The 25571-nt window shown below is 41.2% G+C and overlaps 1 protein-coding gene across 1 annotated transcript in view; it reads right to left on the bottom strand.

Annotated features, from left to right (window-relative positions):
- Nucleotides 1–858: 858 nt before the first annotated feature.
- The window catches only part of LOC115461885 (low-density lipoprotein receptor class A domain-containing protein 1-like), a 43647-nt gene continuing 18934 nt past the window's right edge, over nucleotides 859–25571 (bottom strand). Inside the window, exons 4-6 of the mRNA XM_030191945.1 lie at nucleotides 24907–25050; nucleotides 10681–10803; nucleotides 859–944 (exon numbers count right to left, since the gene is read on the bottom strand). Coding sequence (XP_030047805.1) covers nucleotides 859–944; nucleotides 10681–10803; nucleotides 24907–25050 — 353 coding nt within the window. The remainder of the gene's footprint in view (nucleotides 945–10680; nucleotides 10804–24906; nucleotides 25051–25571) is intronic.

Here is a 25571-nt window from a genome sequence, read left to right as displayed (position 1 = left end):
TGCTGGCACATAAGGAGAGAATTTGAATGAATGAACTGCTACAGTCTCTTCTATATTCTGGTTTATTTCATTTATTAGACGTATTTGATCAACACATTATAAGTCTGCTATTGTGAAGAGATAAAGGGAATGTGAGACACGAGTTTTAAAAAGTAATATAATGGTAATGGAAAATACCACAGTGTAAGAAATACCAATGAAAGTGATATCATCTAAACAAAAAGAAAAGACAGATAAAAGTATTGGTGAAAATAAACATAAAAGATGTCAGTAGCAACTTTGTGTTAAATAAATCAATCATAAAACGCATTACCAAAAGCCATAAAAACAACTTATGACCACCTAAACTTCCGGAAGTCACTAAAACTAACCTGTTCAAAAAGGCATACCCTACCGACCCAACCTAAATTGCCTGAACTCTGCAACACAATCGAAACCTAAGAGCGTAATGGACACAACACAACTCTTCCTCTCTACAATTCCCTATTGTGTCTGTTATACATGAACCTCATTCTACCACTACATCACTTTGTAATTGTTCATACCGGAATTGGCGAACACTTTTACAGTACTATGTAAGCCACATTGAGCCTGCAAATAGGTGGGAAAATGTGGGATACAAATGTAACAAATAAATAAATAACCCTCACCAAAACAAACTACGCAAGCTGAAAGATGTCGTACTGAACATCAAATGTGACATCATAAAGGAGCCAAAAATCTAGCTGTCAATTCACGGAGCATAAAAAGAATGTTTACATCTGACTGTGAATACACAACTTCAGGGCATTTCTGATAATAGGTCATACCGTGACAACAAAGTTAAACAAAGTGATGTAAAATAAACAGTGTTGACTGCTAACAGGAAAATAGTGACATCGCAAGTGTAACAGTGAGGGGTTTATCAGGAGCCTCACTGGCATCATGCTTAAAAATAAAGCGATCTAAAAGATGAACCATGAAAATTTATCAAAAACACATAATCTGATTAGAACTGCGCATGAACTGGTATAAACATAGTAAGAGAAAACATAAGGCATAATCTTACCTGAAGATTGAAAATGAAATGACTGGAGCTGTACCGAACGCCAGAAAATTGCACCAAAAGATAAATGCGCACATGCGCATTACCCCTTCTTTAAAACAATGTACGGAAGTGAGGCAGTAAGAAAAATGAGATGGTTAATAAAGATGGGCTTAAAGAGCTGTGATGAAACGAATAAATAAGTGAATGATGGGTATGAAAGTGCATAATTAACAGACTCAAGTGACTTGGAGGGATACAATCGAATGGGGACGACCAACTCTAAGGACGCCCATCTCTGAGGACGTCCCTGCGAATGGGCAGGGCATCCTGTATTATCGAAACAAGATGGGCATCCATCTTTCGTTTCAATAATACGGTCGGGGACGCCCAAATCTCAACATTTAGGTCGACCTTAGAGATGGTTGACCTAAATGTTGAGATGGTCGACCTTAGAGATGGGCGACTTTGGTTTTCGCCGATAATGGAAACTGAGGACGCCCATCTCAAAAACAACCAAATCCAAGACATTTGGTCATGGGAGGGGCCAGCATTCATACCACATGCCAGGATACCAACCGGGCACCCTAGGGGATACTGCAGTGGATTTCACAAATTGCTCCCAGGTAGGGTTACCATTCGTCCGGATTTCCCCGGACATGTCCTCTTTTTGAGGGCATGTCCGGGGCGTCCGGCAAGTTTTGCCCGCACGCACGTTTGTCTGGATTTCTGGACAAACGTGTGTGCGGGAGGGCGTGCGTGCGGTTTGCGATCCATCGGCGCCATGGCTTTCCCCTCCCCTTCCTTACCATCTTCCCTGGTGGTCTAGTGACGTCTTCGGGGCAGGAAAGAGTCCCCTCTTTCCTGCCCGGAGCACTGCCTTGCCCATCCTCCTTCTCGGTCTCAGCTGGGGATTCAAAATGGCCACCGAGAGTTGAAGTCTCGCGAGGCCGCGTCAACTCTCGGCAGCCATTTTGAATCCCCAGCCGAGACCGAGAAGGATGTAGGCAAGGGCAGGCAGTGATCTGGGCACAAAAGAGGGGGCTCTTTCCTGTCCCGAAGACGTCACTAGACCACCAGGGAAGATGGTAAGGAAGGGGAGGGGAGGGGAGCATGTGACGGGGGGGGGGGGGCGGGGGAGGGGACTATGTGACGGGGGAGGAGAAAGGGGCGGAATGAGGACCTGAAAGGGGCGTGATAGTGGGCGTGGCGGGGGCGGGCAGGGGCATGACATGTGTCCTCTTTTTCAGAGGACACAAAATGGTAACCCTACTCCCAGGTGCATAGCTCCCTTACCTTCAGTGCTGAGCCCCCCCAACCCCCCGCCCCACAACTGTACACCACTACCATAGCCCTTATGGATGAAGGGGGCACCCACATGTGGGTACAGTAGGTTTCGGGTAGGTTTTGGAGGGCTCACATTTACCACCACAATTGTAACAGGTGGGGGGGGGGGTGGGACTGGGTCCGCCTGCCTGAAGTGCACTGCACCCACTAAAAACTGCTCCAGGGACCTGCATACTACTGTGATGGAGCTGGGTATGACATTTGAAGCTGACATAGAGGCTGGTAAAAAATATTTTTTAATTTTTTTTGAGTGGGAGAGGGTTGATGACCACTGGGGGAGTAAGGGGAGTCATCCCCAATTCCCTCCGGTGGTCATCTGGTCAGTTTGGGCACCTTTTCGAGGCTTGGTTGTGAAGAAAAAGGGACCAAGTAAAGTTGGCTAAATGCTCATTTTTACATTATCAGCCGAAGACGCCCATCTCTTAATCACGCCCCGTCCCACCTTCGCTACGCTTCCGACCCCCCCCCCCCCCCCCATGAACTTCGTTTATTCCCTCGATGGAAAGCAATTGAGGATGCCCAAAATCGGCTTTCGATTATGCCGATTTGGGCGACCCTGAGAGAAGGACGCCCATCTCCCGATTTGTGTCGAAAGATGGGCACCCTTCTCTTTCGATTATACCCCTGCTAGTAACATATATAGTAACATAGTAAATGACGGCAGATAAAGACCTGTATGATCCATCCAGTCTGCTCAACAAGATAAACTCATTTTACATGGTATGTGATACTTTATATGTATACCTGAGTTTTACTTGTCCTTGCCTTTCTCAGGGCACAGACCGTAGAAGTCTGCCCAGCACTGTTCTTGTACTAAGTTCTGAAGCTAATGTCAAAGCCCCTTAAAATTTACACTCCAGCCCATCCCTATCAATTCAGTCATGATCAGGGCATAGACCGTAGAAGTCTGCCCAGCTCCTGTTTTGTTTCCCAATTACTGGCGTCGCCACCCAATCTCCGCTAAGATTCCGTGGAACCATTCCTTCTAAACAGGATTCCTTTGTGTTTATCCCATGCACGTTTGAATTCCATTACCACCTCCCGTGGGAGGGCATTCCATATATCCACCACCCTTTCCGTGAAAAAATACTTCCTGACATTGGTCCTGAGTCTGCCCCCTTCAACCTCAATTCATGTCCTCTAGTTCTACAGACTTTCCATCTCCAGAAAAGGTTCATTTGCGGATTAATACCGTTCAAATATGTGAACGTCTGTATCGTGTCACCTGTTTCTCCTTTCCTCCAAGGTATACATGTTCAGGTCAGCAAGTCTCTCCTCGTACGGTTTGCAATGCAAAACCCATACCATTTTTGTAGCTTCTCTTTGAACCGCTTCCAGTCTTTTTACATTTTTAGCAAGATACGGCCTGCAAAACTGAACACAATACTCCAAGTGGGGCCTCACCAATGACTTGTAGAGGGGTATCAACACCTCCTTTCTTCTGCTGGTTATACCCCTCTCTATGCAGCCTAGCGAGGACGGCCCCAGGAAAACATGGGTGCCCCGTTCGATTATGCCCCTCCACATGGTTCAACTTATTGCGTACTTTGGTTCTATATTTTTCAATGTATTTCTCATTTTTCCTTTTTTTTCCATTTTTTAAATATTTCTGAATGCATTATAGAATTTGTATTTTATTTTATCTTATCTTTTTTTGATAATAGTGTATGTGTTCTGATTATTTCTAGACTCCTGATGCAGGCCTGGTTGCTGAAACACAGCCTGTGTCGAGTCTGGGATAATATTAAACATTTGAACTTTTAGAGCATCACCTGGTGATTGTTTTAGTCCTCTTCGCTGTGTTTGTGTCTGTTTAATTTTTTTATGTTCCAGGATGAACCTTTTCTGCAAGTATCAGGGTCACTATCAGGCTTATTTTCGAAAGAGAAGGGCGCCTATCTTTCGACACAGGGTTGCCCAAATTGGCATAATCGAAAGCCGATTTTGGGCATCCTCAACTGCTTTCTCTTGCGGGGATGACCAAAGTTCACAGGGGCGTGCCGGAAGCATAGCAAAGGTGGGACTGAGGCGTGCGTAACACATGCGCGTCCTCGACCGATAATGGAAAAAAGAAGGGCGTCCCTGATGAGAACTTGGCCAACACCCTAGGGTGTCTTGGCATGTCAGGGGGATCAGTGCACTATGAATGCTGGCTCCTCCCACGACCAAATGGCTTGCATTTGGTCGTTTCTGAGATAGGCGTCCTCGGTGTCCATTATCACCGAAAATTGGGGATGACCATCCCTAAGGACGACCATCTCTAAGGTCGACCTAAATTTTGCGATTTGGGCGTCCCCAACCGTATTATCGAAACGAAAGATGGGCGCCCATCTTGTTTCGATAATATGGGTTTCCCCGCCCCTTCGCTGGGACATCCTGCAAGGACGTCCTCAGGAAATCTTGGGCGCCCCTTTTGATTATGCCCCCCCACGTGGGCTACATTTCCCCCATCCATAGCAAACTTGTGCATGTCCAATATATGATTCTGAGTTTGCAGACAAGATTCATGTGCGGCACAGGTATATAGACAACATGTTCATGTTATGGATTGGTGAAGTTGCACCATTTCATAACCTGGTTAAATTCCTGCAATGAACACATCCATTTCACATATTCATTTTCTACTGATACTGTGAACTTTCTGGAAGTACAAGTGACCCTTCAAGATACTTTTTTTGTCACCGAGGTATACAAGAAGATGACTGATAGGAGAACGATGTTGGAATATGGGTGCTGTCATCCTGTCAAGTTGCATGACAGTCTTCCATATTCACAGTTTTTGCATTATAAGTGGATTTGTTCAAACACTTCAGACTTTTGGGCACAGTCCGAAGATTTTTTACAAACTTTGTCTAAGCGATGATATCCTAAATGTGTCCTCAGAAAGGCACAAAAACGTGCCAAATAATGTAACCGTGATTTATTATTAAAGAGTTCTAGACCTCATAATGAGACAATGCTATTCAAACTTGTGTTCTGCGTTTTACGACGGGCTTGGGAAGTGGTAGCCAATGTTATCAAAAGGAATTGAGAGGTTATGAAAACTCATCCTGCCTTTGAAGACCGGCGTGTGAGGATTGCGTTCTCCAGAGCACATAATCTTAAAGAGTTATTGCAATATTGTCAGACTTCTACAGAGCTTGGTATGTTGACATTGGAACATTACAAGTTTGGTTTCTGTAAGACCTGTAACATGACTGAGAGACTTTCTTCATTCAGGAATCCAGTGGAAAACAGACAATATATGCTGAGGGATATTACAATTGCAAGGCTGACTATGTAGCATATATTCTGAAAAGCAGTTGCAACAAGATTTATGTGAGCAAAACCATTCACAGCCTACATGTGAGGATTAATGAGAACAGATTCTGCATTTCACGGAACAAATTAGGTGTCCTCTTGTTTTCCCATTGCACTACATTGGGCCACCCTTTTGACCAATTTGTCTGTTTTGTCATTGAACATGTAGTTGAAAGGAAAAGAGGAGGAGACCAGGGTTTGAGTTTGCTTCAGCTGGAGTAGTGGTGGATTCACCAGTTACAGTCTGTGGAACCCCTTGGTTTGAATGTGGGAATCCAATGGTCTGCTTTGTACTGAATTAAAGTTCTGATTTTTGATTGGTGGCTGTATACTTTTAGCCTTTTGCAACTGGCATTGTGAAATCACCTAGGCAAGGACTGGTCCTTTTATTGATGGTGTTTTTCTTTTAAGCACCTCCATTTTTCCAGTGGGTGTTGTTTGGTGGCATGTAATAAGCCTGCCTTATACTGGTATGTATTCTTGGATTTTTTTTTTTTTGTTGTTTTTGCAAAACACAGTTTGTTTTATACACTTCTGAATACCTTTTTGTATTGACAGAGTCCTGGATTATTCCACACAGAACCTATTGGTAGCAGCAGTGATTTAGACTTTTCCCCTGAAGAAGCTATTGGTGAAACAGAGATCCCTGTTGGACTGGTCAAAAGATAAGTGCTACTCTCTTGATATTATTGACATTTTGGGAATTCACATTGGACTGTGTTGCTTGTTCATTATTTGGACTAGGATGTTGCATGATCTATACTGGTTGAGGAAGTTTGAATGTTTCACATTGGAAAAAGAAGAAAAAAAAGGATATGAGAAGAAATGAAGATTTTATTAGATTGATTTTGTATTAAAAAGGATTGGGAGTTTTTTCTGATTATAAAGGGAGCTGAGACACATGTTGATCAATGAGTCTGTCAGCTGCTTAGCCTTGTGCAGGCCACATGAGGTCTTTTCTTCCTCAACCTTAGAGTTCTAATGATTTTCAAGTTGTGATTTCCACTGATTTTTGTTTTTGCGTGCTGCTTGTGGATTTTTCAGTGGTTTTTGTCCATCAATTTTTTGTGTAAGTGATATATATAATCCCACCACTAAAATCCTTACTTAAGTTTTATTCTGAATTTCACCTCAAACTAGTAACCAGGACTCTATATCTCTTGTACAAGCAGCCCGTACTGAACCTTTGAGTATCATACTACAGCAGTGTCCACAAAGCCTAGAAGCAAGCCTGGATTTATGCAAAAGCCCATAGTTTGGAAAATGCCTCTATAACCTTCTCATCAGGGATGAAACCTGCTCACCATATACTCCTGTGCCCAGCCCTCACCCCTAAATAATTTGCTTTAGGTAGTGGATTTGTCCCTTGCAGAGTGCATGCTTTCCACCCCACCCCTAGGAAGCGCTCTCTCTGCTTCTTTTTCTCCACATCCTCGTCTCCTTCCACTCAGGTGCACTTCTCTCTTCTTCCCCCAGATGCAATTGCCCCCCACCCCCACCAAATGCAATCTGCAATCATCTCCTCTTTTCTTTAGGTGGAGTCTTCATCTTCCCACACTCAGATTAGTCTTCTTTCAGTTTCCCTCATCACTTTCCTTATTTTTACTTTCTCCTTAGCTCAACGATACTTCCTGTATATGTCTAGATTAGCAAAATTTTGACGACAGCAAAGATCCATCCCTCTGCTGGTCCTCATGCCTCCAATCCTTCCTCAGACCTTCACTCTTGCCACTTCTCTCTGCCCTTCTCCCTTGGACCTCCAAGTCCACCCCTCCCAGATCTAAGTCACTTTGATGCCCACTGACCTTTGTAGCCTGGATCTTTCCCTCTCACCACCTTCTATCCCTCTCCACTGTCCCCCACCCCCTTTTGCAAGCCTCAAGGCTTGGTCTCAGGTTCTAGCTTTAACTCTGCTGATAGAAAGCAGTGAACTTGAGGACTCAATCAGCCCAAGGCTTTGAGCTCACAAACCCTTACATCAGGGGTTCTCAACCCAGTCCTCTCTCATGCATATTTATTGTGGGTATCCTGAAAACCTGACTGGCTAGTTATGTCCTGGGTTGAGAACCCCTGCCTTATATGAAAGTACAGAGGAGGCACAGACAAGATAGTATCTGTGAGTATGAGGTCATGACTGACTCAGGCCCCATTCATGACAACGAAGCTGGGGATAGTCTTGAGGTCTGTGCATAGTGGTTGGTGCAAGGGAAGTGATCACAGGTTTTGGCCAGAGGAGAGGGCAGGAATAAAACTGGAGGTCTGCAGATGAAGGGCTGGGAGCAGGACCACAGAAGACAAACAAATAGAAATGGAGGGGTGGTAGCCCCTGAACAATTTTCAGAGGACTGTGTGAGGAGCTGGCTAAACTAAAGGTGGCAAAGCAATGGGGTCAGATGGCATACATCCAAGGATACTAAAGGAAGTTAGGAAAGTTCTGGTGGAGGAGTAGCTAGTGGTTAGTGCAGTAGCCCTTGATAATGGGGAACTGGGTTTAATTCCCACTGCAGCTCCTTGTGACTCTGGGCAAGTTACTTAACCCTCCATTACCCTACAAATAAGTACCTGTATATACTATGTAAACCACTTTGAATGTAGTTGCAAAAGCCACAGAAAGGCAGTATATCAAGTCCCATTTCCCTTCCACTGGCTGACATTTTCAATGCTTCTCTAGAGTCAGGAGTAGTCCTAGAGGACTGTAATTGTTTTGTTGTGATTCCCTTTGACTGCTTTGTGTTATGATCCTCTTTGTCCCCTGTGTGTCCACTCTTATATTTCCCATGGCTAAGCTTGCTATGACAATGAAAGCTAGCAAGGCACACACACCCTGATAATTTCCACTGCCCACATTACTGCATTGATATGACTGTGTGTCTGCATTTTGGAGCAAACAAAAATATTAGAGCCTGTCCATAGTCCATTCCAATTTCTATGCCTGAAGCCATATCCACTATGGACCAATTGGATACAGTGTACATAAGCACTACCATATTGAGACAGACTGAAAGTTCATCAAGCCCAGTATTCTGTTTCCAACAGTAGCCAGTCTAAGTCACAAGCATCTGGTAGGATCCCAAAAAGGTAAACAGCTTCCATGCTGCTTATCCAAGGAATAACCAGTGGATTTTCCCCAAGTCCACCTTAACAACAGTTATGGATTTTCTTCCAAAGAACTTGTTCAAACTTCACCCAGGAGACTATAAAGGCTCACTAAACATGAAATACTAGACTATTCTGGACCACTATAATCACAACTTGCTGAATCATACACAGGTGTTTTAATTAATAGTGACTAGCGAGGTACCTCCATCAACGACGTAAAGCAATTTTTAAAAAAATCTTGTAAAGCAAGTATCTCTACCTCTCAAGTAGCTTTATGGATCTGATCTATTCCACATGTTGTTGAACAACTGAGACACAAATTTGAGCCTTGCCAGAGAACGTCTCTCACACAGCATTTATAAGGCTAAGATGGAGTTACCACCTGGCCTCGGGACTTCCTGGTTTTGCCACACAGCAAGTACAAATCTACAGCTCTAGTTTTGTTAGAGAAGTCAATGGAAAAATATAAATTACATATCTATGCATGCCCTGGCATAAAACTAGGATTGACTCACCCTCATCAGGTGGCCTGAAGTTGCAGTGGTCAAATTATGAGGACGATCCCTCCCACTCATTTAAAACCATGTTGAAATCCCTTCCCCTAGATATTTTCAAAGCACTTAGACTTACAAAGTTACATGGAGGGGCATTTTCGATATGACGTCTAAGTCCAACTTTGGACGTTTTGCACAAACCATCCAAAATCTGAATAGGAAAGAAGGTCATTTTCGAAAAAGAAAAACATCTATCCTTTTTTTTTTTTTTTAATGCTGTTTCAGACAAAGTTTTGTGCTTTGGACGTTTTGTTTTTTGGTCCATTTTTGAAAAAAAAAAAAAGTGCAAATCATAGAAAATCAAGCCATTGGGATGTAGTAGGAGCCAGCATTTTTAGCAGACTGGTCCCCCAGACATCCCAAGAAAGCAATGGGGCACCCTAGGGGGCACTTTTGTGCACTTCATAAAAATGCTCCCAGGTACACATCTCACCTTTGCTCTTTTATCTTGTCCACTGAGCCCTCCACAACCCACCCAAAATCTACTGCTCCCCACTGTACACACTACAATAGCCCTTATGGGTGAAGGGGGCACCTATATGTGGGTACAGTAGGGTTTTGATGACTTTGGGAGGGGTCACAGTTTCTATGACAGGTAGAAGGAAATAGGGACCCGAGTTCCCCTCTCCATAGTCCACTGCACCAACCACTACACTACTCCAGGGACCTGTAAGCTGATCTAATAGACACGGCAATAACATCTGAGTGTCACAGAGGCTGGTAAGTCATATTTTTATTCATATTTTGGGGGGTGGGAGGTGGTCAGTGATCATTGGGGGGTATTGGGGGTAGATTGTAAGCTCTCTTGAGCAGGGAATATCCTTCCCCATGTTAAACTTGTACAGCTCTGCGTAACCCTGGCAGCGCTATAGAAATGCTAAGTAGTAGTAGTAGTCATCCCTGATTCCCTCCTGTGTCATTTAGGATACCTTTTTGTGCCTTAATCGCCATAAAAACAGGTCTAGCTCAAAACGTCTTAGTTTTAATTTTGTTTTGTTCCATTTTGGCTGAAAAACGTTCATGTCTTAGGAACACCCAAATCCCTTCCTTAACACACCACCAACACGCCCCCTTGAGATTTGGATGCACTGCAGATGAACAGCATAGAAAAACGTCTGAAAATAGGTTTCAAAAATACTGGTTTGGACATTTTTGTGAGAAAAACATGCAAATGCTGCTTTATGCCACTTTTTAGATGTTTTTCTCTTTCGTAAATGAGCCCTTTAGCAACCTATGGAACTTTACAAGTCTAAATGCTTTGAAAATGAGCTCCATAGCATACATCATGAAAGAATTATATGCAAACAATGTCATCATGTGAGAGCAAGTAGCTTCTTTTTAGTAATGTGGATTTACCTGATTCATCTGAACAGTCTCCACAGTCATTTCTTGAGTCGCAGACCTTGTTTATGTAAGTCCAAGACTTTGTATTTGCACATTTAAAGACCAGTTCTTGGGGAAGACTGATCGGTAGATTGCCTGCCAGAATGAGAAAAAGTGCAATGGGCTTTATAAATCAAACAAAGATACAAAGTCAAAGAGATCTAGATGACTCTGTACACTGACACCGTGAAACAGAACTTATCACCTTGAAGTCTCAGCAATCTAAATCTAACTTACATTGACAGTGACTGGAAGTCATTACCAGTTGAAAGTCATTTAGTGGCTTTTAAGACATAAGTTGATGGTCTCAGTTACATGAAAACCCTGTGGAAACCCGTCCTGGGTTTGTGACTGAAGTTGAATTAAAGTGGAGTATTGTCAGTAGATGAAAATATGTTTATATGGGGGGGTTTATTGCACACTGTGCTCTAGGACTACGTGGGTTAAGGTTGGACATCAGTTGTTTGTGCGTGTGTTTGCTTCTGAGGAAGCAACGGCGAAACCCAGCCAGGGTTAAGGGGCTGATTTGTTACACCACAGAGGAGTGTGTATAGGAGCAGTTTGATGGGAGCACGTATCACATGGGAGGTTATCTCTAAGGAAAGTAAAAAGTCCACATATACTTACAATATTGACTCTGTGTATAATTGTTTGTATTAGTAATGTTTGTGAGTACATGGGGTAATTGAGTGTGTATGTAGGGTTGGAAGCTGTATGGGAGGGTCATGAAGGGTTATTAAGCAGGATGCAGGGCATATATAATTGAGGTGGCTATTAGGAACTGTCTTGTGGTGAATGGTTTCAATCTAAGCACTTAGGGTTTCAGAGTATCACTACTACTGATATAATGTACATTTGCTGCGTTTATACTTCAGAGTGGGAAGTATTAAGGAAGGAAGTATTATTTGTATAAACACAGTTGGAATAACAGACTGTGTAAAAGGCTGGAGACTCAGTCGATATATAATTGAACTATTGTAAGAACAGTGTATGTACATACCTGTTGTGGGATTCGGAACACCTAATGTGCTATGATGGTTCCATCTGTGACTCAGCCACATATTCCCTTGGGGATATAATGGTTGGAATGAGTATGAACTGAGCACATTATTTTCACAAAAATGTTATATGGATATTTTGAGGGTTAAAATATTGATTTAGTACTGAGTAATGTATTGAGAACACAAAAAAATGTCATGTATCAATGCCATAGAGTTTAGCTGATCTCTAGCTTTCCCTGCACTTCATAGGTAAGGAGTTTATGTGGTTATCATATGCTTTCTTGACTTTTGTTACCATTGTAGCCTCCATCTTTTCCACTATTCAGATGGCAGTGGATGGATGTTCACATAAGGAACCACTGGCACTAATTAATATCCTTGTTGGTAGCTTCAATAAACTCTAAGGGCTGAAGACTGTCTCATCATTAGAGATGATCCCTTCAGAAGACAGTTGGGACACTAGGGAAAGATTGTGGTACTATCCACAATGCACCATGCCTATGAATACATGGAGTAACTGAATTTCCAATTTTATATAATGGGACCAATGGCAAATATTACTTTTACATTATTTCCATCTGTAGATACTACGTCCACCTGTAGATGCTAAAACTAATACGCCCTTAGGATCTTAGTCTTCCTGATAGCCTTTCATTACCCCTATCATCCAAGATATTTTTAAGACTTTAGTCATGTCAGAAAAATTTGTAATTTCGAATCTCTAGAAAAAAAGTTGGCTCCAAAAGGATGGAATAGGCCAAGATAAGGAAATCCAGAAGAGGAAACAAGCAGTCCACAAAAGCAGAATACACTTCTTCTGATATTTAAAGGCTTTTATTCTCACCACTTTAAAACATACAGTGCCCAGCGTGGCCACATTTCGCCTTCCTAGAGGCTGGATCAGGGGTTACAACTTTATGGCAAAACATATGAAATCATGAGTCGAACATAATTAAATAAATACATAAAATAATACATAAATATGCACTCAACATACATAACTTACTAGCTAGTTGTAAAACCAGTGGTGGGCAAAAGTGTTAATACACATATAGGTTATACAGAACAAATCATATGGAGTGGAGGAGTGGCCTGATGGTTAGAGCACCAGCCTTGACATCCCACAGTGGCTGGCACAAATCCCACTGCTGGTTGTGACTTTGGGCAAGTCACTTAACCCTCTATAGATTGTGAGCTCTGTAGAGACAGGGAAATACCCAGTGTACCTGAATGCAACTCACCTTGAGCTACTACTGAAAAAGGTGTGAGCAAAATCCAAATAAATAAACAAAAATAAGCCTTAATACATACATAGATACACAGGCTATCACAAAGGAATTACATCCTAAAACATATAAAAGCGACACACACCTATTAGGGTCCCAAAGGGCACCTGTTTGATGCTGAATGAGGAGCAGTTAATGGTCAGTGAAATAGTTATTTCTCTCAATGGAGGAGGGTGAATAGTGGAGTGCCACTGAGACCGGTGCTATTTATCATATTTATAAATGATATGGAAATTGGAACAAGGAGTGAGGTGATTAAATTTGCAGATGACACAAAACTATTCAAGGTTGTTAAAAACACATGCAGACTATGAAAAATTGCAGGGTGACCTTAGGAAATTGGAATACTGAGCATCCAAATGGCAGATGAAATTTAATGTGGACAAATGTAAAGTGATGCACAATGGATAGAATAATCTGAATCATAGATACCTGATGCTAGGGTTCACCTTGGGGGGTCAGCACCCAAGAAGAAGATCTAGGTGTCATTGATCTAGGTGTCATTTTAGATAATATGCTGAAATCTTCTGTTCAGTATGCGGCGGCAGCCAAAAAAGCAAATAGGATGCTAGGAATTATTAGGGAAGGGATGGTAAATAAGACCAAAACTACTACAATGCCTTTGTATCGCTCCATTGTATGACCTCATCTTCAGAACTGAACTCAATAAGTTCTGGTCTCCTTAGAAAAGGTTCAAAGAAGAGCGACCAAAATGATAAAGGGGATGGAACCCCTCTTATATGAGGAAAGGCTAAACAGGTTAGGTCTCTTCAACTTGGAAAAAAGAGACAGATGAGAGATATGATTGAGGTCTAAAAAATCATGAGTGGTGTAGAACGAGTAGAAGTGAATCAATTTTTTTTACTTGCTCTAAAACTACAAAGACTAGGGGACATTCGAGGAAGGTACATGGAAATACTTTTAAAACAAATAAGAGGAAATATTTTTTTCATTGGGCTCTGGAACTCTTTGCCAGAGGATGTAGTAACAGCGCTTAGCATATCTGGGTTTAAAAAAAGTTTAGACAAGTTTCTGGAGGAAAAATCCATAGTCTGCTATTGAGACAGACATGGGGAAGCTACTGCTTGCCCTGGGATTGGTAGCATAGAATGTTATCACTATTTTGGGTTTCTGCCAGTTATTGATGACCTGGCTTGGCCTCTGTTGGAAACAGGATACTGGGCTAAATGGACCATTGTCTGACCCAGTATGGCTATTCTTATGTTCTTATGCAAGTGGGAACATTCGCTGCTATCTGTGACTTACTGTTTCCCTTCTGTAGTTATAATTTGCTATAATTTTATATTTATTTTTATTAATTCCCTGCTGCTGATTTTTGCTGTCTTTAGGCTGTGCTGCCAATTCCTGCTGTTTTATTTGGACTAACCACTAATAGATGCAGGTGCCCTTTGGGATTCTAATAGGTATGTCTCTCTTTTATATGTTTTAGGATGTAGGAAGTCCTTTTTGATAGTTTTCTATGTTTTCAACCTTTGCAAATATATGATTGTGATGCAAGCTTTATTTTTTTTTACTTGGTCTTCTGATCTGATTAACCCTGCTATGTTAAATAGCTTGTGTATTTTAAGTGCATATTTATGTATTATTTTATTTATTTATTTATTTATTTATTTATGTTCAAGACATGATTTTATATGTTTTGCCATACAGTTATAGCCCCTGATGCAGTCTCTAGGAAAGTGAAACGTGTCCACACTGAGCACTGTATGTTTTAAAGTGATGGGAATAAAAGCCTTTTAATATCAGAAGATGTGTATTTGGCTTATAGGTCAAGATAGCACCACATTAAGATGCATGTGTGGCTGCTTCTCCACTGATTTTTGTTTGCAGGTCTTCAGTCTCCCCAAATGAAAATTTAGGTTAAAGAGGAAAGCTAAGTGCCTGGTTTCTTTGCAGCAATAATAAGTTATACAGGGACCTACTGATCACCCTTTGGCCCTTAAGGTGTCCACAAGTGCTTCTCTTGTGGCCCTAACCTCCCTGCCAGTCTTTGACACAACTAGAGGACATCTCTGGATGTTTGTCATTGCCAAATGGAGATGAACCAAAGCAACACCAGCAAGAGTTTGACCAACTGGATTCATCTGCTATGGGTTATGTTGAGTAAGCAGTTAGGACCATTTAGTGCTGCAATGATCAAGCAGGCAAGACAGGCTGTTGGGTTTTCATCTACAGTTTTGGTTTCCTTCCCAAAGGATGTGATAGGTCTGTAGGTTCATGGGCAACAGCTCCTGGAAGCAAGAAGATAGACCTTGAGGCCATTTAGGAGGAATTGGTGAGAATTGAAACTACTCTTAATAGTTATGTTTCTCAAACTTCTGAGTTTTCTGTGGCCGAGATGGGGGAATATGAGTCTAGATTAGGAGAAGTGTAGCAACTTTTGGAATTTTAGAAATCCAGGAATCCACAGTTTAGAAGTTGGGGGCTATGTTTATTAAGGACAGCCCTGCTATACATTTGAAGTTGGAAGAACTTGAGAATTCCAACAGGGTTACTAGATTTTTAGAAAAACTAGGTGTTTGGCCCTGAACCAACTGAAGACTATGTACTTGAGAGATGTCATGAAGTAAACAAACCTGAGAATGTAGCTGTTTCCAACATGTTCTATTTGCCAACTGTGAAGAAGAAAGAGAATGATTTTTATGGATAGTCTAAACATTTCTTCTTAAAGTCCCTGAGTGACAACATAGTTAATAGAGCTACCTCCTGGGTCTTGTGTTCAGTCTGATAAATTGCTTATATTTAAGAATTATTTGATATTTAAGGAGATTTATTTTTGTAAGGGGTTTCTGTGTTCCCTGATGTGGCTACGGCCACTCACGTTTGGAGAAAAATGTTTCTCCAGCTTCAGCCTAAACTTGCTACCAGAGGGGTGACCTTTTATGTAAGTTCCCCTGAATGTTAAGAATGGGTAGGAAGATTATCTTACTACAATTTAACATATCCAGTGCATTCAATGTGGTAGATCATAACATCTTACCTACAATTCTTGATGCAATGGGCATTTGCGAAGATGTTCATAAGTGGTTCATGGGATTCCTCAAATCCAGAACATACAAAGTCAAAATGGGAGGATCCACCTCTCCAGCCTGGTCCCCAGATTGTGGAGCTCCACAGGGATCTCCAATATCTCCTATTCTCTTTAACATCATGATGGAACCCCTATGTCACCTCCTAGAGGCTAAAGGTTTGCAGTCTTTTATATACTCTGATGATGTGACTAATTATCTTCCCTTTGACACTCAAATTCAGGATATCCTCTTCAACATTCAATCAATCTTAGATCTCATGGAGAATTGGGCAACATCCTTCCATGTAAAATTAAACAGGGAGAAAACTAAATTTCTCATAATTTCTAGTCCTAACAACTTCTACAATCAGACCAGATTTACCATCAATCAGACAACTATCCATTGGAACATAATTTGAAAATTCTTGGGATCACCATCGACCAATTCCTACCATGTGAAGGTCAAGTTAATTCCGTGAAACCAAAATCTTTAGAACTTTTATGGAAGCTGAAAAGAATCAGATCTTTTTTCCTGTTTTCTACTTTTCGTTCCCTTACACAAACAATAGTCATTTCACAAGTGGATTACTGCAACTCAGCCTATTAAGGGAATAATGAATACTTCATCAAGAACTTCAAACTACCCTAAATACTGCTGCTAGAATCATATGCAAAGCTTCAAAATTCAATAGGGCATCACCTCTATTATCTAAAATGTACTGGCTACAGTCAAAGCCAGAATCACCTTTAAAATATATACATTCATCTACAAAATAATCTATGGCATGAGCCCAGATTACATGATAAAGCTGATAGATTTACCTACCCTTCAATATGTCTACTAGATCAAGAAACTATCTCATGCTACATTTTCCTAGCTATAAAAACATCAGATATAAATCCATATTGAACAGAGATTTCTCACATACAGGTTCAAAATGGTGGACCTCCATCCCTAGTGAGATAAAAAGAAATACCAACTATCTAATATTTCTCAAATTTCTCAAGGCATTCCTTAGACTGGATGGACCGTACAGGTCTTTATCTGCCATCATTTACTATGCTACTATGTTATGTTTTTAACAAATTTTTTTCATTGTTAGACAATGAACTAAACAGTAAATGTTATATCTTTTTTTGTTTGCTCTTTTCAAAATCTCACTGTTTGTTTTCTTCATCATATTTGTAAAAATATATTGTATGCATTTCTAGTCTTAATTATTGTAAGCCACATGGAACTGAATAATTTAACATTCATATTATGTGGGATATAAGCACCAATAAATAAAAAAAAATGCATTGTTAGGTATCAGGGGAATAGTTATAACTTTATCGACCTACTGCAATTTGAGTTTTTTCTTGCAAATAAGACTCCTCAGTAAATGTTATTTATATTTGTGAGTATTCAGCCTTTTATTATGGGGTTTATTTTGCAGCAGTGGTGGTATATTGTTGGAAGAACAGAGGTTTGTTTTTCTTTAATTGATTTTTTTTGTATTTCTTTTCTCCTTTTGTAGATGTGGACCAGAGTAAGTTTTAAAAAAGTATATTCATGCTGTATGTTTCATGGATACTTCTATTTCAATACTTTCATTTCATGTTTTTCTTTTATGGGAAATTGTATTCCAAAAATTGCATCAATAAATACAAAACAAGTCTCAAAAACAAAATTGTAGACAGTGCTGGCCCGGTGGGGAAGACCTGGAGTCGATTCCAATTCAGGTCTTCCATTCCTTAGGATGATCAAGATATTGTAAAGTGATAGGTGACTGGTGCGGATAAGAGAATGTGGAAATGGGACTGGTGAAAGGTTGGAAGATGGGGAATGGGAAGCTAAGTAGGAAGTTAGAGAAAAAAAGAAAGGGGCTGGATGACAGGAGGAATTGTAACAGGGAAGGATCTGGGCTTAGTTGAAGGTTGATGAGCTGGGAGGGGATGAGAAGAAAGGATGAATGTAGGAGACTAAGAACTGAGTGAAAGACAGAGGGAGAGAAGGAGGCTGGGAAAGGTGAGAGAGACAGAACAGTCAGAAGAATGAAGGGAGTGAGATTGGGAGACTAAGGACTGGAAGGTGAGACAGAAAATGAGTGATAAAATCTAATTATGAATGGTGAGGCAGAAAAGAGAGAAACTGGCAAAAAAAGGAGATAGAGAAGATTACTGGTCAGCCAGATGTAGAAAGGAAAAGGAAGGAGGCAAGTGGATGAAGAAAAATGGAAAGAAGACCCTGGAAAACAACTTAGCAGACCAACACAAGCAAAGAGGAAAAGAGAAACTGGGACCAACCTGATTACAAAGATAAAATGCCAGAGGTAGAAAATTAAAAAATATTTAAAATATGTAAAGATATAAATGTGTCTACATTCAGAAATATACATATCTTCTCTTTTTGTATTTTGTAAAATGCAAGAGGAAGTGCATTTCTGTTTAAAAACATAAGAATAGACATATTGGGTCAGACCAGTGGTCCATCTAGTCCAGTATTCTGCATTCAACAGTGGTCAATTCAGGTCACAAGTACCTGGCAAAATCCCAAATAGTAGCAAGACTATAATAGCAGTGGCTTCCTCTATGTCCATCTCAATAGCAGACTATGGACTTATCCTCCAGAAACTTGTCCAAACCTTTTTTTTAAACCAAGATATGCTAACCACTATAACCACATCCTCCAGAAAACAAGTTGAGTGAAAAAATATCTCCTCCTATTCAGTTTAAAAGTATTGCCATGTAACTTCATTAAAGGGTCCTTTTACAAAGGCACACTGAAAAATGGCTTGCAGTAGTGTAGGCGCAGGTTTTGGGTGTGCGCCAATCCATTTTTCAGCTCGCCTGTGAAAAAAGTCTTTTTCTTGCTGAAAATGTACGTGCAGCAAAATCAAAATTGCCACGCATCCATTTTGGGTCTGAGACCTTACCGCCAGCCATTAACCTAGCGGTAAAGAATCTGGACAGTAATGACCTACACGCATCAAATGCCACTTGGTGCATGTCCGAAAATAAAAATATTTTTCAGACACGTGTATCGGAATGAAATTACCGCAAGAGCTATGCAATAGTCAGGCAGTAACTCCATCTTGGCGCTCATTGGGTGCACGTAGACGCTTACGCGGCTTAGTAAAAGGGCCCCTCAGTGTCCTCTAGTCTAGGTTGATCCACTTTTACCCATTCTACATCACTCAGGATTTTGTAAGACCGTCTCTTCTAGGGTTCTGGGGTACTTTGGGAGCTATAAGTTACAGAAAGCTAGGTCAATTTAGGCGTGGCTGCTCAGCTGATACATTCCAGGGCTGAATTGCAATATTATGAGAACTGAGCTGTCAATATTATTGATCCAAGCTGGTGTACCAGAGAACATGTGGACATGGAGTTTGAATATTCACTCTAGAATCATGGGAAGTGCAAGAACCGTTGTGCCAGGTCATCTCAACTCAACAAATATGCCCACTCAATTGGGTGGTCAATAAATAGATATGTAACTAAAGGAAGTTATGATTAAAGGACTTATCAAAATGATAGATTGTGTATGCTTATGCCAATTATGTTTTGGCATCATAGGATTAAACCTCCATGAGTTATCATACCTTATTAGCTGGACCAATCATAAAGTGGCAGCTGGACATTTCACCTACTATAACCTGTCTAAAACCAATGTCAGGGCATTGCAGCCTATGGACACAAACCTTATATAACAAGGGTTTTCTGGACACTAGCCAGTGGAAGAAAGAGGTCTCAAGTCCAGAAGAAGGATGTACCATGGCAGGACAAACCCTACTCAAGAAGTGTACAGCGCTGCGTACATCTAGTAGCGCTATAGAAATGATAAGTAGTAGTAAGGGGGAAGCAGTGAGGATTTCTTCCTGGGCAATGGTAAGAAAATTCCATTCAGAGTGCTAGAGAGAGAGAGAAAAGAAATAGTATCAAATATGTTATAGCATTGAAATTTTGATTATGCAGACACTTTGAACAGAGCTAGGTCAACAGATAAGGCAGCAGTCAAAGACAGAAGAAAAGAAACAGTTTGAAGTAAGCTAAGGAAATATATTTTATTGGTCCAGTGTGGAAGCATTCTACAACAACATCTTGTGGAGTAATTAAGGGGCTCTTTTATTAAAGTGCAGTACATTTTGCACTTACCACACGGTTAATTCTAAAATTACCATATGGTAAGTGCAAAGCCTGTGCAGTAAATGCATTCAACACACAGAGCAGAGAATTACCTCACAGGCACCACATTACATGCAGTGCCTGATAGAGTGGGTGCAGTACAGAGTCTCCACACCCACCAGGTGGCACATCTGATCCCCTGTTCCCCTCCCCCCAACAGTGTCAGTACATCTGATCCTCTCCTCCCAGACCCAGCCATGGGAAACAGCGCACACCAACTTCAAAATTACCACCAGGTGGGAGTGCTAACCGGGCAGTAGTATCAATTTGGAGCATGATACACATAAGGTAGCCCTACTGCCACTTTGTAAAAGGTCCCCTAAATCTGTAAATTAAAAAGCAAGGGAGTGCCCTAATGTGACACACAGACCTTACCAAAGTTGATGAAATGAGGAATAAACAGGCCATGAAAATTCGAAAGCTGATTTAGTAGAGGTAGGCAGTGATGATCAAAGTTTCACTTGGGCCTACTGAACTTTAGGCTTTATGTGGAACTATTTATAAGTAACTCTGAGCCAATTTTCAGATCTTTTACAGATGAATTTTAGTCAAATAGCAGTCTTAATAGCTGACTGTCTGGGTCTGGCTTGTCTGTGGCTAAAAATAAGCCAGGGCATTTACATTCACCTTAACATACCTCCACACAAGTTCAACCTTTTGAACCCTCCATTAATTAATTATGCGTTTGTGAGGTAATGAAATGCTGTGCATTTGATTTTCTGAAGTGGCATGGACTGAGAAAAGTCATGATTTGGTTGATGTGGCGAGCAGTTCAGGTTTACACGGCTGTGACTTAATCCTTTTCCTGCAACACATGTTGCCTTGAGTACAGTGTTTATTGAGGCACATCCACTCTGTTATGTTGGAATTTTGTTTTCTATAGGAGTGACCAGAAACTGTTTTTATTTCATTGTATACTTCTGACTTTAGTGCTTAGGGCTGAGACAATATTTGAGTAAACTAAATGCGTAATTATAAAGTCTATTTGAGAACATGATAAAACGGCAGAGTAGAACAACAAACAGAAAAAGGAATCTTAGATCCTATGATACACAATGAAATGCAATCTCTTACATACTGAGAATTTTTTCCATAGACATGTGGAGGCTAATCCTTACAACAAGATGTGAAAAGTGCCTATAAAGCCAAGGCATCACCTTATAAACTAAGCTTGTACATTGACCTCCTAGTAGCACACATGGAGGGGCATTTTCGATATGACGTCTAAGTCTGACTTTAGACGTTTTGCAAAAAGCATACAAAATCTGAATGGGAAAGTTCATTTTGAAAAAAGAAAAACATCTATCTTTTGTTTTTGAAAATACTGTTTTTAACAAGGTGTTGTGACGTTTTGTTTTTTGGTCCATTAAAAAAAAAAAAGTCCAAGTGAAAAATATACAAAATTGAGCCATTGGGATGTAGGAAGGGCCAGCATTTTTGTTAGTAGAGTGGTCTCCCTGACATCCCAGGAGATAAATGGTGCACCCTAGGGAGCACTGCAGTAGACTTCAAAAACATGCTCCCAGGTACACATCTCACTGTTGCTCCCTTATCTTGTCCGCTGAGCCCCCCAAAACCCACCCCAAACCCACAACTGTGTACCACTACAATAGCCCTTATGGATGAAGGGGGCACCTATATGTGGGTACAGTGGTTTTCTGGTGAGTTTTGGAGGGCTCACAGTTTCCCCCACAAATATGACAGGTAGAGGGAGATAGGGACCAGAGTCCCTGGCTCTAACATCTGAGGCTGTCATAGAGACTGCTAAAGCATATTTGTATTCACATTTGTGGGGGGTGGGAGGGGATCAGCGACCACTGAGGTGGTAGTGGGGGGTTACCCCTGATTTCCTCCAGTGGCCATCTGGTCATTTAGGGCACCCCTTTTTTTTTGCCTTATTCAATATAAAAAACAGGTATAGCTCAAAATGTCTTAGTTTTAGTCCTGGAAACGTTTATTTTGTTCCATTATGGCTGAAAAACATCCAAGTGTAGGAACGCCCAGATCCTGCCCTTAACATGCCCCCTTGTGATATGGACACACTTCTGATGGACTTCATAGAAAAACATCTACAAATTGGTTTTGAAAATACCAATTTGGACATTTTTGTGAGAAAAATGTCCAAATGCAGGTTTATGCCACTATTTGGACGTTTTTCTCTTTTAAAAATTAGCTCCACCATGGTGGATGAGACTAAACGCCAGTTAGAAAAATGGGAAGGTCTCCCATTGACGCTGAGAGGCAGGATAAATCTAATTAGAATGGTAATACTCCCGAGATGGTTATATCTCATGCAGACGCTCCCCCTGCGTGTACTGAAGAGAGATTTGACTAAAGTCATGAGAGTATTTAGTAGGTTTTGCTGGGCACAAAAGAAACCTAAAATGCAAACTCCGTTATTATTGGGAGGATGGGGTCATAGAGGACTAGGATTGCCAAATCTAGCCGGATATAATCAGGCATGCCTATTAAGGCATATAGGAGATTGGATTGGCCAGACTAATATATTTACACCGCTAGATATAGAAGAAGAATATTTCGCCCCCTATGACATGGTCACTTTGCTGCATCTAAAACAAGGCCAGCTCCCGGCCCACTTCAAACGTTGTTCTTTGCTTCAACCGCTGAAAGCGGCATGGAGGATGATGATTAAAAGGTTGGGAGGGAGTGCCACAACATCAGAGCTCTTATCATTTAGGGGGAACCCGGATTTTGAACCAGGTCAAAGTAATTCGGTATTTCTCAGATGGGAACAACTAGGAATTACAAGAGTGGAGCATTTATTAGGAGCTGCAGTGACTATTATCCCGTTTGAGGAATTACAGGCAAAGATTGGGACTGCATGAGGAGACCGATTCGCTTATGCCCAAGCCAAACACTACATCTTAGCCTTGCACCAATCAGACTTACGGAGGAAACTAGGGGGTAAAGTACGGATATTTTTCCAACCCATGGAGGTGACGGGTGTGACAGTATCAAACATATATAAAATGTTGCAGAAGCGAACCCCACCACATAACTTAAACTATATAATACAAAAATGGGAAAAGGAATCAGGAGCCACCCTAGCGGGATGGGACATTGGGGCGACATTGGCACATATCCCGGCCCTCACTATAGATGAGAGACTTCGAGAATGTGGATTCAGAGTGGTGGTGAGGGCCTACATGTCTGGACGACAACGGGGACACATAAGCGGCACAAGGGAGGAGAAATGTGTTAAATGTGATCACATACCCCACACTCTATATCATGCCTTTTGGGGATGTCCAAGAGTAACAGCTTTTTGGGGAGAGATCCAGAGATTTATGTCTTTTATAGTAAAGAAACCCGTGGATGGAACCTGGGATCATTATGTGCTAGATACACAAACAGCATTCCAAACACAGGCTGGGGGGGATAGAATATGGTGTCGCAAAGTATGTTTGGTGGCTAGAAAAAATATTTTACAAAATTGGATCTCATCAGACCCACCGGCTTACTGGCATTGGAGAAACCAAGTGCACAAGTTGGCCACTTGGGAAGCCAGGGAAGCCAGGGAAGCAAAGGGATCTCCGAAACGGAAAAAGAATTTTGTAAGGATCTGGGACCATTACATACAGGAACTAAGCCCGCAAGGACGAAGTCTGCGTCTTAATTTGCTGTAACCCTGATATGGGGAGTGATACTCCCTACAAAAATGTCCCCCAGTTAAGGTTGACACGCAGGGAAGAGGAGGGAGGTACCCCTGGGCTATCAGAGTCCAAGCCCAGAGGGGGTAAGGGTGTATAGGAGGTACTAAATGGGTACTGAGTCTATAGATTATTCGGATGTATGATTACCAAAGGATTGGGAGGTGGAGTAGGAGGGGGAAGCTGAGGGGAAAGGGGGGGGGGGGGGGAATTAAAAGTTTGAAGTTACTGTTCAGAATTGTATTGGCTTATATAGCATAATTCGTCGATGATTTAGTCCAGCGAAATGTACTGTGTGATTAATATGCTAAATGCTAATAAAAACTGTTTAAACATAAAATTAGCTCCAAAGGGGCTCTCTCACTCACTCTCTCTCTCTCTTTTCTCTCTCTCTCTCTTTCCCCTCCCCCTGCCCATGTCTCTCTCCCTTCCTCCATCTAGCATTAACAAATTTTTTTTAAGAGAAATTTTTTTGAATCTTAGTTATATCTTTAGCATTCATGCTCTAAAGTCAATAATGGAATTGAGATGAAAAAGGTATGCACATATTATAGCACTTAACTGGCAGCGATTGTTCACCAAGGGCTCTGCCAACATGGCCAGGTTTCGGATTCCTTCTTCTTTAAAAACATTTGTAAAAAAATAATAACAACAAAATATATTAGCAGATCTATGACGATTTGCGCCACACCATTATCACAAAGGGACGTAGTTCCCACAAGGTGTGTGCTGCAGGATACTCTGATGGCCCCGTTTAGAAAAATTCATACAAATGTGAATTGACTTTGCAGCGTAGCTTTGGATATGATAAATGTTGACTGTGGATAAGTTATTTTTCAACAGAGTATTTTACTGATGAGTGTTTGGGACATTAAACTTGAATTACTGTATATTCCTATGGGCACCTCTACTGTTTAGTGTGCGCTAAAAACACTAGCGCGCTTTTGAAAAAGACCCCCTAAAAAAGAAGTCATGAGGTCATTACCAATGAAAAGTGAATTCTAAATACATCACTTGCTATCTGTTCATTGACTGAATAAGCTCACCACAGTATTCCTTTGATTCATCTTCCCCATTACTGCAGTCTGTTTTCCCATCACAAAGCAGTGAAGCTGATAAGCAAGTGGCACGATCGTCACACAGGAAGCCATTGTAGGTTGAAAATGTTTTACATGCACGACTTAAAGAGTCTAAAAGACAGAAAAATGAAAGTCTTATCTCTATAGAACTCTGCCAGAAGCATTGCTCATTGTCGCTTCTTCCTGTAAAACATGAGACTGGGCAAAAGTGATATGAAAGAATCAATCTTAGAGCAGCCAAGTTATCCCATTTCAGCAGGAAAACTTTTGGCCAGTTCTGGTTTTAAACATATATCTTAAAGCGGTGTGGTATTTGTAGTCCCTGACTCTATCCATTAAAATCAGTGTTGAAGTCCCATAATGCATCAGGATAAGATTGGCAAAAATCCAGGACTGGTCTAAAATCTCTTCCTGGAACTAGGTAACTTGGAAGCTCAGCAGTCTCCAAGGAACCAGGTTGAATATTTCCTGAGGTGGCCATAACACCTCTTTTTGCATTGTGAGAAAAAAGGTTATAACCCAAATATCCCTGGGCTCAAGTGCAGAGTCTGAGGTATGAAATGAGGATGGTTCTCCTTGGCCTTCTGGCTAAAACTGAGAACCTGAAAAATATGGGGGTGGGGGGAGTTTAA

Source organism: Microcaecilia unicolor, chromosome 2 (assembly GCF_901765095.1).
Source record: "Microcaecilia unicolor chromosome 2, aMicUni1.1, whole genome shotgun sequence".
In the NCBI taxonomy this organism is placed as follows: domain Eukaryota; kingdom Metazoa; phylum Chordata; class Amphibia; order Gymnophiona; family Siphonopidae; genus Microcaecilia; species Microcaecilia unicolor.
The sequence above is the reverse complement of the archived record's forward strand: the minus strand, read 5'-3'. Positions and strand labels throughout refer to the sequence as shown.